Raw genomic sequence first — 15,390 nt, 5'->3', positions numbered from 1 at the left:
AGATAAGCTGTTAGGAGCAGGACAGTGGGGTGGGAGGAAGTTTTGTTTCATGGTCTCTGTGTGTATATAATGTCTTCTGCAGTTTCCACAATATGCTATGCATCCGATGAAGTGAGCTGTAGCTCACGAAAGCTCATGCTCAAATAAACTGGTTAGTCTCTAAGGTGCCACAAGTACTCCTTTTCTTTTTTCTTTTTACGAATACAGACTAACACGGCTGTTACTCTGAAACCTGTCACTTTATTACTGTGATGCTGTTCAAAGTGGTAGAAAGATAACAGGGCAAGAATGGGTTACTTAAAATATGTAATTATTTCAAGCAGAAAGTAAATCATAGAATCACAAGGTTAGAAGGGATGGTAAGGGTCATCTAGTCTAACCGCCTGCCAACATGCAGGATTTGTTGTGTCTAAAATCTGCTTGTTTATGAAGCAAGGGTGGGTAAGAGGAAGAATCTGTTGTCCGTGGGACTAGGAGGCAGGTCCCCACTGCAATTCTGCTTTTCAAACTTCTCCAGAGTACTCAGTGCATAATTAGTAATTATTTTCTAGACAGCCACATCTGCAGCAGTCCAGCTTCCAGTGGACTGTTCCGTAACTGTGAAGAGGATAAGGAAACTGATTTTAACTGTAAATAATGGGATGACATGAAAACACAACTATCCTAGAGCTGTCATTAGAAGACTTTATAACCTAAATATTGGCAAAAAGTATGTAATGGTGCTTGTCATTATGTACTGGTAGTCAATCTATTTTCTTATAACGTGCTGAACCCTTGTGGTACCTGACTAGCTGTTTGTCAGGGTCTGCAGTGTTTATCACACTATCTTTCTTTACTGTAAAAAGAACAGGAGTACTTGTGGCACCTTAGAAACTAATAAATTTATTTGAGCTACAGCTCACTTCATTGGATGCATGCAGTAGAAAATACAGTGGGGAGATTTTATATACACAGAGAACATGAAACAATGGGTGTTGAAGTGAGCTGTAGCTCACGAATGAGCTGTAGCTCAGGAAAGCTTATGCTCAAATAATTTGTTAGTCTCTAAGGTGCCACAAGTCCTCCTTTTCTTTTTCGGATACAGACTAACACGGCTACTACTCTGAAACCTTTCTTTACTGTGTTATTATCATGGAAATTGGTTTAACAGACAGTCTGATAAAATGCCTGATTAGAGTTTTGCCAGCATTTTAAACAGGAGCATGACTCATGCATGACGGGTCAGTGAAATAGGTGAATAACTTCTATTCGGTTCTGTTCCCCTTGGCCTAGTTCCACATTAGTAAAGTGATGGCTAGTAAGTTTCCAGCCCGGTACATACTATGGTTGACAGTGCAGAAGCAATACTGTGGGTAGTCTTCCAGCACAGGCTCCCTGAACAACATGCACAGGGACTAGAGCATTTGGGAAGGCGGGACTGGGTCCTGGTGGCTTTAGCAAGCGCTTGGGTTGCACTTGCCTTCCCTTTAGGGGAGTTGGTCAGGCTCTTAGACGGACTACATTTCCCAGCATGCCGTAGCGTCTGCTAGCAGTAAGCCCCCCCACATGACTACATTTCCCACCATGCTGCAGCGCCTGCTAGCAATAAGCCCCCCACATGACTACATTTCCCAGCATGCTGCAGTGCCTGCTAGTAGTAAGCCCCCCCACATGACTACATTTCCCAGCATGCCGCAGCGCCTCTCGCCGCAGAGAGCGGCCCTGAATGACTACACTTCCCAGCGTGCTGCGGGGGCCGGCGCTCGGAGCGTGGCGAGGTTTTCAGGCGCTCCCGGAGAGCCGCCGGCCCCAAGATGGCGGCGGGCGGGCGCTGAGGGAGCGGGCGGCCGTTCCCCACCGAGCATGAGCGGCGGCGGGCAGAGGACGCTGTTCCAGAGCTGGGGGGCTGGCGTGAGCCGCGCCCTGGGGGCCCCCTCAGCCCCTCGGCGGGAGGCGGCTGCCGGTCCCGCGCCTGGGCCCGGCCCCGAGGCGGCGGCGGCGGGGGACGATGACTTGCTGCTGGCGGCGGCGGCGGCCGAGGCCGAGGCCGAGCGGGGCCGGGGCCCGGGCCCGGGCCCGGGCCCGGGCGCGGGGGCGGGCGCGGGCGGCGGCGGGTTCTGCGCGGCGGCGGGCTCGCTGTGGGTCTACCCCACCAACTGGCCGGTGCGCGGCTACCAGGAGCGCATGGCGCGGGCGGCGCTGCTGGCCAACACGCTGGTCTGCCTGCCCACCGGGCTGGGCAAGACCTTCGTGGCCGCCGTGGTCATGTACAACTTCTACCGCTGGTTCCCCTCCGCCAAGGTGCTCTTCCTGGCGCCCACCCGGCCGCTGGTGGCGCAGCAGATGGAGGCCTGCGCCCGCGTCATGGGCATCCCGCAGCACCACATGGCCGAGATGACAGGTAGGCAGGGGCCCCCGCGCCCGCAGCCTGCCCCGCGGCCCGGCCCCGTGCGCTGGGACAGCCCCGGCCCGGCGCGCCGGCGATGCCCCTCGCGTAGCTGTCGGCAGAGGCGGGACGCAGCATTGAGCGGTGCCCTGACCCCTGCAACCCCCCCAACCCTGTCTCCAGCACCCCCCACACGTCCCCAGCCCCCCCCCCGGGCCCTGACTCCAGCACCCCCACGCGTCCCCAGCCCCCCCCCCCCGGGCCCTGACTCCAGCACCCCCACGCGTCCCCAGCCCCCCCCCCCGGGCCCTGACTCCAGCACCCCCACGCGTCCCCAGCCCCCCCCCCCCCGGGCCCTGACTCCAGCACCCCCACGCGTCCCCAGCCCCCCCCCCCGGGCCCTGACTCCAGCACCCCCACGCGTCCCCAGCCCCCCCCCCCCGGGCCCTGACTCCAGCACCCCCACGCGTCCCCAGCCCCCCCCCCCCCGGGCCCTGACTCCAGCACCCCCACGCGTCCCCAGCCCCCCCCCCCCGGGCCCTGACTCCAGCACCCCCACGCGTCCCCAGCCCCCCCCCCCCGCGGGCCCTGACTCTAGCCCCCCCGCGGGCCCTGACTCCAGCCCCCCCACGCGTCCCCAGCCCCCCCCCCCGCGGGCCCTGACTCCAGCCCCCCCACGCGTCCCCAGCCCCCCCCCCCCGCGGGCCCTGACTCCAGCCCCCCCACGCGTCCCCAGCCCCCCCCCCCCGGGCCCTGACTCCAGCCCCCCACGCGTCCCCAGCCCCCCCCCCCGGGCCCTGACTCCAGCCCCCCCACGCGTCCCCAGCCCCCCCCCCCCCCGGGCCCTGACTCCAGCCCCCCCACGCGTCCCCAGCGCCCCCCCCCCCGGGCCCTGACTCCAGCCCCCCCACGCGTCCCCAGCCCCCCCCCCCCGGGCCCTGACTCCAGCACCCCCACGCGTCCCCAGCCCCCCCCCCCGGGCCCTGACTTTTGCCCCCCCCCCACGCGTCCCCAGCCCCACCCTGAGCACCAAACAGGAGCTCCTACACCCCTGTGTTTGAGTCTTTTGTTTTTTTCTCTGCAGTTCCTTCTTTTATTACTACTCTGTACCCTCATTTCATCAGTTAAAGTGAACACTTAATCTGTAGTTAATATTGACAGTAAAATGTCATCACAAAATTGATACTTTAATCAGATTAACAGGAGACAGTGCAGTTCATATCTCGGAATCATTGTATCAGGCTGCCTACAGACTCAGACGTTACTGCAACAGTTACGCTCAAGTCACATTTGGAAGGTTATCTTTGCTGCCAAATGGGCTAGAAACTTAATTTAGAAAAAAATCAATTCTGAAGAAATGGAATGATATGGCCCAGAGCCAGTGGCACCAGCTGCTGCTCAGGCAGCCCAGGAGCTGCCCCAGTGGCCAACCCCCAGGGTCAGCTGCACCAGTAGCTGCGGAAGCCATGGAGGTCCTGGAAAGTCACGGAATCTGTGACCTCCATGACAGACTCGCAGCTTTAGTGATGAACTACTCTCAATTATAGTGGAGCAGTAGGGAGACCATAATTCAGGTTGTATCAATTTTCAGCTCAGCACCTCTTACCTAAACTGTAAACCTGTGATGTTTACTGGCTTAATCAATACACAAAGTAATCTTTTCTCAACCCTATTATCCAAAAGGTGGGCTAGATATTTCTAGGAGATTCTATTATCCATGTTTAAAAGCTTCCTTCTTTCCTGAAGCCAAGGGTGGGCATGAACTTCAACATGTAATACCTCTTTGTGTAGCTTTCCACTGATTAGGGGATCTTCAGGGTATGTCTACATGTCAAGTTAGGGGTGTGATTCCCAGCTCATTTACGCATGCTCATGCTAGATCAGTCGCTGCTAAGGTAAGTATAAATAGTAGTGTAGCCCGGGCAATGGTGACACATCATGGGCGGTGGCGGCAAGCTGTGCCAAAGATGTAGCCACCGGTTTCAGGTGGGTTTATGCTCAGGGCGACTAGCTTGTGCCACTGCCCATCCTACCACAGCTACACTACTCTTTCTACCTGTGCTAGCTCGATGAGCGTGAGCACGAGTATGTGTCTGTGACCTGGGAATCTCACCCCTATCATGTAGTGTAGATGTGACCTTAGATAATGCAGTCAGTCTGTTCCCTATTCTCAAACTAATTTTCACTTTCCTTATTTTAAGCTGCCATTGATCTAAACTTGAGCTATGGCACCTGTATCATAGGAGATGGTACTCTCCAGGGAATCTTTGGGCCATCCTGTTGTTTTAAGTGAAGTTTTTCATACTGATTACAATAAAGTTAGGCCTTGAGTGACTCAGCAGGTGAAATGCCTATAAAACTGTTCAGACTTAAAAAGGCATGTTCCCCGTCGATCTAGCCCAGTATTCTGTCTTCTGACAGATTTCAGAGTAGTCTGTATCCGCAAAAAGAAAAGGAGGACTTGTGGCACCTTAGAGACTAACCAATTTATTTGAGCATAAGCTTTCGTGAGCTACAGCTGAATGCATCCAATGAAGTGAGCTGTAGCTCTCAAAAGCTTATGCTCAAATAAATTGGTTAGTCTCTAAGGTGCCACAAGTACTCCTTTTCGTCTTCTGACAGTGGCCAATGCCACGTGACCCAGAGGGAATATATTCCAATTCCAATATATCTTTTTTTGAGATATCCCTTTCTTAATGATTCTCAACATTCTGTTCACTTTTTTGACTACTGCTGCACATTGAGTGGATGCTTTCAGACAGCTATCCGCAGTGACTCCAAGATTTCTCTCTTGAGTGGTAACAACTAATTGAAATCTGTAATAGTGCTTTTTTTTTCCAGGGGGTACCCAGGTTCTCAATCGGAAGGAAATCTGGCACAATAAGAGGGTCTTTTTTCTTACTCCTCAAGTAATGGTAAATGATCTTTCTCGTGGAACCTGTCCTGCAGCAGAAATAAAATGTCTGGTTATTGATGAAGCCCACAAAGCTCTTGGAAACTACGCCTACTGCCAGGTAATGGTGGACTAATGTGAAGTGCATAACCTTGTGAGCAATTCTTTTTGCAATCATAGATAATTTACGCACAAATGTAGATTGCTCTGCAGTTTTTTAAACTGAGGATTTTGGTAAGAAATCAACAAAGACAAAACATTTTGTGGCTTACAATACGTTGATACAAGTAATGGATAAATTGCATGCAACAAGAATGTACACAAGATGCTGAGCATTCTAACTGTATTATGAAATCTTAAGTAGATGGGGAGATACGCATTTTGTATGGTTGGGTATTGAACTGCATTTTCTTTTCAGAAATTAATTTTTAAACCTTAGATTGTAAAATATTAAAAATGCATTTGTCGGCTGGGGCTATTTCTACAGGGCATGGGTATGTTTATGAGAACTCAATCTACAGCAGTCTATCTGGCATGTATCGGCAAGGAATTAAACATTTAAACTGCTGCCACTGGGGTCTCCTATCTTAGAGATTGCAAATTAAACCACATTTCTGAAAAAACTTAACTTAAATTGAACTAAATTCTGAGCCCAGTATGACCCACTGTTGTCCCTTCAGTTGAGGTCTTCTCATGCAGTGAAAAAAGCATTGAAGTATCTTGGTTAAATCCCTCTCTATCAATACTTTGCTTTAAAGTTATGAAGCAAGTCCTGTATTGAGAAATTTGCAGTGAACTGAATTGGCACTAGATGGTTCCCTATTAGATCATTGCATAGGAAAACTGACAAACAGCAGACTTGTATAATATGGCACATAAAGGAAAATGCTGAGGCTTCTGTTTTTATTAGAATTAAAACAGAGAACAGGCTTGTTCACCATAGCTGCACCACCTCCTTCCTGCAGCCCTCCCAAATTTCAAACCCTCTAGTAACTTGTTTTCATTTTGTAATAATGCAGGTGTACAGGTTGTGGTGCTTTCTGAGCATCTGACAAAGGATTACATGCTTCTTTATTCTATTAAAGTCCAACGTAGCTTTTTTTTAACGGTGATCGTTTTTTTGCGGTGATCGTTTACCTGTGTTGTGGGGAAACAAGACTCACATTTCATTGAGAATTTTGTGAGCTTACTTAATGCAGAGTAGTGGTTCCCAGCTTCCTTTGTTAGTCACCTTTGCTGTGGAATTGGCATATAAAATGCTTTTTTCCTTGTCCTGTCTTGCTGTACTTGGGCATGACTACCATCACTTTTTAATGTGTATATTTAATTCCCTTGTCCTCTTCTATGTGTTGACTTTTTTGTATTTTTTTTAAATATCTGTTTGATATTTGTAGCACTTTTCTGTGCCCTTCCAGTGGTTCTCATACTTTTCCCCACACAGCAGAAGACTGCCTGTTGGTCACAATATATCAGAGTACTACAGAAGAATAGATGCTTGTGCTGCTAGGCTGCTTGTAGCCCTGTACATTAATTGTGTATTTGACTTTAGGAGCTGATCTGGGTGAGGAACAGGAATATAGATGGCTTCAGCCTCCCTCTTTCCCAGCTGCCATTAAAACAAGTTTGCAATGAGAGACAGATGGGTGCATGTGGTTTTATGCAGCTTTTGCCCCCTTGTCCAGCTCCTTTGTCATACCATTTTCTTCATCATTTCAGACTAGTTTTGTACTCAGGTTGCAAATGCTGGCTTTCAGATTGGCCTTCCAGATTTCCTGTTTGGCAGCTCATTTGGCTAATGTGCTGTAAATCCACTTGCTGAATCCAGTAATAATCCTTTTCAGTGCTCACCCAAGTAGTTCTAGTACAGGGGTAGTCAACAGGCAAACCGCGGACCAAATCCAGACTGCCAGATGCTTTTGCACGGACCCTGCAATTTTTTTTTACTTATCATTTTTTTTATTTTCTCTTGAGTCTGGATGTTCACTATATCTTGACAAATAAATGTAGACCTTGACCAAAAAAAAAAGACTACCCCTATTCTAGTATGTGGAGTTGGCTCTTGAAGCCAGTTCACATAATCTAAGGGTTTTTTGGGGGGTGGGATGGGAGGGGATTGACAATCATTTATTGTTAGATTCTGTTTCTAGGCTAGACACTAACTTTGTGGAGAATACTTTTCTGAACATTTAAATTTTAATTTTTCACATATGTAAACCATTGAGAGTAAGAGCTTTTCCTCTTTAAGGATATTAATGTAACTCTTGGGTTTTTTTGTCAGGTTGTGAAGGAACTGAGCAAATACACAAACCAATTTAGAATCTTGGCTCTAAGTGCCACACCAGGCAGTGACACAAAGGTGAGTCAAGTACTGCATTAGTGGACTGAGAATTAGAGTGGCTTCAATAGAGGCGCCCCCCCCCCCCCCCCCCCCCAGAAGAACGATCATTACGTGAGTGTTGCTCTCTTGGTAGCAGCAGTTTGCTGATTAGAATTGCATGGTCCTAGTCAGGCACAAGTGGCTCCTGCGGCACTGTTAATGTTGCTGTGCAGTACTAGTCTGAATGTGTTATGCCACCTTTTCCCAAATAGTATCAGAGGAAACAAGGAATTTCCAAACTCAGTGATCTAAACTCTTCCACATTTATAATGAATGTCACAAATTATCCCTCTCATATTAATGTACTTGTTTATACTGGACTAATGGCCTGATGAGGTGGAGTGAGGGAGGGTTATGGCAGCTGATGCAGACGTAGTTTTTTATAGCAAAACTTTTTAACAAATGGTGCTAGAATAGTTCTAACTCAAGTATTTTTTCTTATTGCTATTTTAATGATTGTTTTACTTGCTATGTATATGATGTGGTAGGGCATTTTCCTGACTACATTGTTTTGTCTGATGTTTAAAATGGCTGAAATGATCAATCAGGGCCCCTAGTTGTAGTGGAGACTGCTGAAAAATGAATTGCTGTCTGCAGATCCCTCAATACAGGTAATGTTTCTTTGCTATTTCAAATAGTTTTACAGGGCCTGTGTTGTTAACTTTCACATATCCTTGATTTACAGCAGTCAGATGACATTAAGAAAAATACACTATGTAAAACACTCTTTTCCTGTGACTTCTTCATAGGCTGTACAGGAAGTTATTTCCAACCTATTGATAGCACAGATAGAGCTGTGTTCTGAAGATTCCCCAGATATTCAGCCTTACTCTCATGAGCGGCAAGTTGAAAAATTTGTTGTTCCACTTGGTAAAGAACTAGCAGAAATTCAGAATGCTTACATCAGGGTGAGTTACTACTTTTTTTTTTACTATTAAAGAGCTCATGTCACTGTAGAAATAGTAATAAAATCCTTATCTGTCTTGTTAATGCCTTTAACTACTAAGACAAGTACTCTGTTAAGCTAACTTACGGTTATTTATGCTGTTGGCTTTTTGCTTATGTTTAGCTCAGATAGTAAAACGGAGTGGCCAGTTTCACTTTTGTTACTACTGTATCACTTAATGTTTCTGATACACTTGCTTCAAGTTTTTGTTTGGTTTCACAACAGCATGAGGTAATGTTTAAAATTAAACTTGGATTAAAATATAGAAATCTCATCATATGGTGTCTTACTCGATTAAGAAACTTGCAAAACCTACATTTGAGCCTAAACTAAATTGACAGCTTATTTTAAGTGGGTTGGTGTAAGAGTATTAACATGATGGGTACAATTCTCAAGCTATCCATTTCATTGCTATATTTACACAAAAGTTATTCCTATACTGTGAGTATTGAATCAAATGCTTGTCTTCCTTCCTGTAAAAATTTAACTTTTGATTCTTAGCTGCTTTGTGAGTGTACTGCTAAATAGATTTTTCTTCTTTAAAAAGTATTGCCAAGCAAAAAAAATATTGCAAACTGTATGACAGAGGAGCTCAGGTGGTATTCTTCACTTATAAGTAATCTGTTCAAATACAGTCCGGTTAGCAATGAACAGAAGTGGCTGCCAACTGATGGCTGTTCTGTGGCCTGGCTGTTCTCAGTCAGGTTCTATTAGACAGATGTCTACTTTATGGAAGTAATTATTAAAAACGGAGGCTCTTCCTAGAAATCTTCAGGTATTTATTAATGGATGAAGTTTATACATGTTCAAAGTTGCTAGATTTAGTAACATGTTTTCTCCAAATGTTGTATTTATTTTTTTAAAAGTTGATCATCCACCATGTTGTTGAAGGGGTAGTTTGTCTTCCACGTTAATAAGTTTTATTTAGGGTCTATGTGAAGAGTCCTATTAAGTATATGAAGAACATTTTCTTACTTGTACATCTTTAGATTTAGGAGACAGTTTTTAACCTGGAGCTATTTTCAGATCTTTAATCTTAGAGATTATCTCCATAAGACAGTCAAACTGGTTTAATTAAATTAAGTTTTAAACCAGTGCAAACCCTTAACTCATTTTAGCTTAAACATAGCTTATTTTGGTTTAATTTAAATCCATTTAGAGCAGATTTAGGCTAAACTGAAACAAGTGTCCACCACAAATTTGTGTCAGTTTAATTAAATCAGTGTAGTTTCTTTGTAAACCAAACCCCATTTTCTGTAATGGGTGCCAGTATGCGTTCAGTCATGTGTTAATTTCCTTTTTGGATTTGGTACTGAGAACATGAGGTTTTTATTTTGATTTGGAATGTAAGATGTCTTTTTTACCTACACTAAGTGTAGCTGCAGTGAAGGAGGTAGGAGAGTGAAAGGGTACTGCATTGGTTTTCTCCTGCATTCTACTTGTAGAATACACAGGCAGGTTAAAATGCCTCAGATGGCACAGGGGACTGGCTCAGGTAACTACAACATCTCTTCAGAGATATAGTATTGCACTTGTGCATCACCTGTTTCAAAAGAGGATGGAGCCATGACCCTGCTGGCCCTCAAGGTGTCTCACGCACTGGCACTTACCTTCCTTGGCCTTTGCGCTCCCTGAGGACAGGTTTGTGGTTTCCCTGACAGGTGTACGAGCGGGAGAGCTCCTTCTGTCCTCCAGGGCCAGTCACCATCGCAGAATTTTCAAGTGCACATGGTGATGGGGCAATGGAGGGAAAACATTTTAATGTGCACACATGACACTCTTTATTAAATGCCTCTTGTGGTGTGGGGTTTTTTTCTTTCATTTTGTTTGTTTTTGTTTATTTCCAAAACATCCTATGTTGTTTATTCTGACTCTTGGATCTTGGGCATCCAGTGGGAATCATGGGAAACTCACTCTTAAGATTTTGTGACCCTCTGTGGCTATTCTTATTAAAGGCTTTTATTATAATAGCACTGAGATGCCCAGCTAAAATCAGGGCATCTCTGTGCTAGGCACTCTTCTGACACATAATAGGAGACCTTCCCCACACTGAAGAGCATACTGCAGCTGGAGGTGTAATTCCCATCTTGGATAGACGTTCGCACACTAGCTTTGATTGTGCTATGCTAAAAATGGCTGTGTAGCTGCAGTGGTGCAAGCGGCAGCATGGGCTAGCTGCCAGTGTGTGCGCCTCAGGTCTTGGATGGGATTGTACGTAGGTGGCTAGACTCTGCTGCCTCCCACGCCACTCTGCTGCCTCCCACTCCCCTGCAACTATTTTTAGCAAGTTAGCTTAGTCAAAGCTAGCATGTCCACATCTACCCTAGCTGGGAATTACACCTCTAGCTGCACGGTAGATTGTACCCTTGCATAGCAGTTCCAGGCTGACGGCTTCTAGGTAGCAAAGTCATGATGAGACTACTTGTACACACTAATTCCGTATTTTCAAGCTGGGCAAGGAGTGTGTGGCTTGTTGTAGGAAAGCTAGATTAAAAAGCCTTTTGGTTTTTAATATCGTTACCAGCTTATCTTTTAGACTAACTAGTCCTTATAGATGTAGAATGATACCTTTTATGATTTTGCTGTGTCATTGCTAGCTATGCTTTGGATTCCAGGTGATCTGCAAAGGTGCACAACTAGATTCTGAAGTAGAACAGAAAGTTCTGAAAAGCTTTTTTGAAAAGTCACCTTATTTTATGTGTCATTTTCTGACTATGCCATTAAGAAACTAGTAGGATTATGACGTCACGGCAACAAGGAAATAAAATCTGATTGACACTGTTTAAATGCTTTTTAACAATTCTCGTCCTTCAAATAGTTTGGAGAAAAGTCTGAAGTCCACCTTTCAATTAAGAGCTCCCAACAAGTTCTCAGCAAAACTTTGCAAGGCCAGAGTAGACGTATATATATGTAGGTTAAATAACATTACTCAGCATCTGTAAGCATAGATTAGAGGTCCAGGTTTTTAAAAATAATATTGGTATATGCGTTCTAAGCACATAATGTGCTTGAAAAGTTAGACCCGCATGCACAATGAAATCTGAAGCTTTATTTATGATGGTCTGTAACATTAAACAAGACACAACTTTAAGAGAAAGTGAATGACAGCGTAAAACAAGTTACAGCAGTAATGCAACAAAGCTGGAAAAATCCCACTAGTTCTGTAGTTCATAGAATATCAGGGTTGGAAGGGATCTCAGGAGGTCATCTAGTCCAACCGCCTGCTCAAAGCAGGACCAATCCCCAACTAAATCATCCCAGCCAGGGCTTTGTCAAGCCTGACCTTAAAAACTTCCAAGGAAGGAGATTCCACCACCTCCCTAGGTAACGCATTCCAGTGTTTCACCACCCTCCTAGTGAAAAAGTTTTTCCTAATATCCAACCTAAACCTCCCGCACTGCAACTTGAGACCATTACTCCTTGTTCTGTCATCTGCTACCACTGAGAACAGTCTAGGTCCATCCTCTTTGGAATTCCCTTTCAGGTAGTTGAAAGCAACTATCAAATCCCTCCTCAGTCGTCTTTTCCGCAGACTAAACAATCCCAGTTCCCTCAGCCTCTCCTCATAAGTCATGTGTTCCAGTCCCCTAATCATTTTTGTTGCCCTCCACTGGACGTTTTCCAATTTGTCCACATCCTTCTTGTAGTGTGGGGCCCAAAACTGGACACAGTACTCCAGATGAGGCCTCACCAATGTCGAATAGAGAGGAACGATCACGTCCCTCGATCTGCTGGCAGTGGCCCTATTTATACATCCTAAAATGCCATTGGCCTTCTTGGCAACAAGGGCACACTGTTAAATCATATCCAGCTTCTCGTCCACTGTAACCCCTAGGTCCTTTTCTGCAGAACTGCTGCCAAGCCATTCGGTCCGTAGTCTGTAGCGGTGCCTGGGATTCTTCTGTCCTAAGTGCAGGACTCTGCACTTGTCCTTGTTGAACCTCATCAGATTTCTTTTGGCCCAATCCTCTAATTTGTCTCGCTCCCTCTGTATCCTATCCTAGTTAAAGTTATTTTTGTAAAAGTAAATAAGCAAGGCCCTGAGTTTCACAATAACTTGATTAAACTTCTTAGGCACTAACACTGGTTTGAAAAGTACAAAGTAGGCAGGGCAACAATGTTTCAGTATTAAGGCGGAAATATTTAAACTGCCAGGATGCGATTGGATGGATGCAGTTTTGTTAGCTGCTTTTAACAGTATATTGTGTCCAAACTACTTAAGCATTTCACATTAAAAATATGAATTACTTTAGTAATGGTTTGAGGAAGTGCAGTAGAACTGCAGAGTTACGAACACCCGAGTTACGAACTGACCAGTCAGCTATACCCCTCATTTGGAATTGGAAGTACACAATCAGGCAGCAGCAGAGATGGGAGGGAAGAAAAAGCTAATACAGTACAGTTCTGTGTTAAACATAAACTACTAAAAAAAAAAAAGGAGCATTTTTCTTCATAATAGTTTCAAAGCTGTATTAAGTCAATGTTCAGTTGTAAACTTTTGATAGAACAACAGTAATGTTTGGTTCAGAGTTCTGAACATTTTAGAGTAACAAACAACCACCATTCCCGAGTGTTTGTAACTCTGAGATTCCACTGTATAGCAATAGGAGCATAATAAAATGTCTACCCAGATAATGGGAAGCAGGTACCACAGCATGACAAATGTGAATTTTATGACTTGTTAGAAGTATATTCCCCAGCCTCCTCAAATGTTAGTATGTAAGAATAGCGAGATTTCAACAAGCTTCATCAATGTTCCTATAAAATATGCTGCAGCCGATGAAGTAAGCTGTAGCTCACGAAAGCTTATGCTCAAATAAATTTGTTCGTCTCTAAGGTGCCACAAGTACTCCTTTTCTTTTTGCGAATACAGACTAACACAGCTGCTACTCTGAAACCTGTATAAATGAGGAAACCATGTCTCCTTGCACCCACTAGTGTATTGGCCATTTACAGAAAAAATACAGTTTTCCATAGCCATACAGTGTACCTTCAAACTTGAAATTTAATTGGTGCTTCTAGCAGCTTAAACAATCTAACACAACTCATAATAAATAATAATGTTTTACATTAATCCATTGTTTTACATAAAATGACTATACAATTTACTGCAGTTTTCAGGGTGTTGAAGAATACACATTCAGATACTGTGGGAAGATTTTTCTGTAGCTTACACATTAACAAGAATGTTTCTGTGTGACTTTGCTTGACGCCCACAAAAATAGTTAAATAGTTCTGTAACTGAACTGAAAACTGCATAACAACTGAGACTTGTTTGAGGTTTTATTTGCTCTGTAGATTAAATACAAACTGATGCTTTCAGACTATAGGCATTAACTGTTTCCTATAGATTTTTGAAGTTTGTATTGCCAAAAACATGTTTTGATGATATTACTGTTGGGTAATCAAAATGCATAGGTTTTCAGTGTCTGCCAGGAAACCTTGGTAAGCTATTGTGAAACCACCTATTTCTCCCCTTTCCTGTATTTGCCACATATGTGAATTGATTGGACAGAAACTGAAATCTAACTGCATCTCTGGATCCTGTATTGAAACTCATAGGTCTGCATAAGCTATATATTTATACTTAATATAACGTAAGATATCTTTCAAGTATCAGAGGGGTAGTTGTGTTAGTCTGGATTTGTAAAAGCAGCAAAGAGTCCTGTGGCACTGAAACAAATGTCATCTAAAAACTACTTTGAAAATTCTTTTAATGTATCTAATCAGTGTTGTATACAGTTAACCACTGGACTTCTCCTGTGAATACACTTCTTCAGTTGTAATGTGATGAACTTCTTACTGGGTTTCAGAGTAAGGCTGTATGCTAGCTATCATAGCAAGGTAGAGCTGGAAGGGCCTTTGGGAGGTCATCATGTCCAATGCCCTGCGCTGAGGCAGGCCCAAATAAACCTAGACCATCTCTGACAGGTGTTTGTCCAACCTGTTGTTAAAAAGCTCCAATGATGGGGATTCCACAACCTCCCTTGGAAGCCTGTTCCAGAGCTTAACTACCATTATAGTTTTACTAATATCTAACCTAAATCTCCCTTCCTGCAGATTAATACCATTACTACTTGTCCTGCCTTCAGTGGTCATGGAGAACAATTGGTCACCTTCCTCTACAATAGCTGTTAACCTATTTGATGACTGTTATCAGTTTGCACCCTCCCCCCCCCGGTCGTCTTTTCTCAAGACTAACCATGCCCAGTTTTTCTAACCTTTCCTCATAGATTAGCTTTTCTGAAGCTTTTATCATTTTTGTTGCTGTGTTCTGGATTTTTCAGTTTGTCCACATCTTTCCTGAATTATGGCACCCAGGATTGGACGCACTACTCCAGTTTTTGCAACAGTATCCCATTATTTACTTGTATTCAGTTTGTGATCCACTATAACTCTCAGGTCCTTCTCAACAGTAGTGCCACTTAGCCAATTATTTCCCACTTTGTTGTTGTGCATTTGATTTTTCCTTCCTAAGTGAAGTACGTTGCACTTGTCTTCGTTGAATTTAATTTTGTTGAATTCAGACCAATTCTTCAATTTGTCAAGGTAATTTTGAATTTTAATCCTGTCCTCCAAAATGTTTGCCACCCCTCCCAGCCAAGTGTCATCTGAAAATTTTATAAGCATTCTCTCCGCTTCATCAGTCAAGTCATTACTGAAAATATAGCACCAGACCCAGCACTGTCCCCCTTGGGACTCCACTAGATATGTCGCATCATCTGACAATGAACCATTGATAACTAAGGCTGTTTTAGTCACTGGTATTTTTAGTAAAAGTCATGGACAGGTCATGGGCAGTAAACAAA

At 44.5% G+C, this 15,390-nt stretch overlaps 1 protein-coding gene across 2 annotated transcripts in view; it reads left to right on the top strand.

The window, feature by feature from the left end:
• Positions 1 to 2,087: 2,087 nt before the first annotated feature.
• FANCM (FA complementation group M) overlaps positions 2,088 to 15,390 on the top strand; it is a 141,781-nt gene continuing 128,478 nt past the window's right edge. For both annotated transcript variants that reach the window (XM_074956577.1, XM_074956576.1), the window contains exons 1-4: positions 2,088 to 2,380; positions 5,207 to 5,379; positions 7,537 to 7,614; positions 8,385 to 8,543. In XM_074956577.1, the coding sequence (XP_074812678.1) occupies positions 2,164 to 2,380; positions 5,207 to 5,379; positions 7,537 to 7,614; positions 8,385 to 8,543 (627 nt within the window). In that variant the 5' untranslated portion in view covers positions 2,088 to 2,163. The remainder of the gene's footprint in view (positions 2,381 to 5,206; positions 5,380 to 7,536; positions 7,615 to 8,384; positions 8,544 to 15,390) is intronic.

This window comes from Natator depressus, chromosome 6, assembly GCF_965152275.1.
Source record: "Natator depressus isolate rNatDep1 chromosome 6, rNatDep2.hap1, whole genome shotgun sequence".
Lineage (NCBI taxonomy): Eukaryota > Metazoa > Chordata > Testudines > Cheloniidae > Natator > Natator depressus.
Note: the sequence above shows the minus strand (reverse complement) of the source record. Positions and strands in the feature narration are given on the sequence as shown.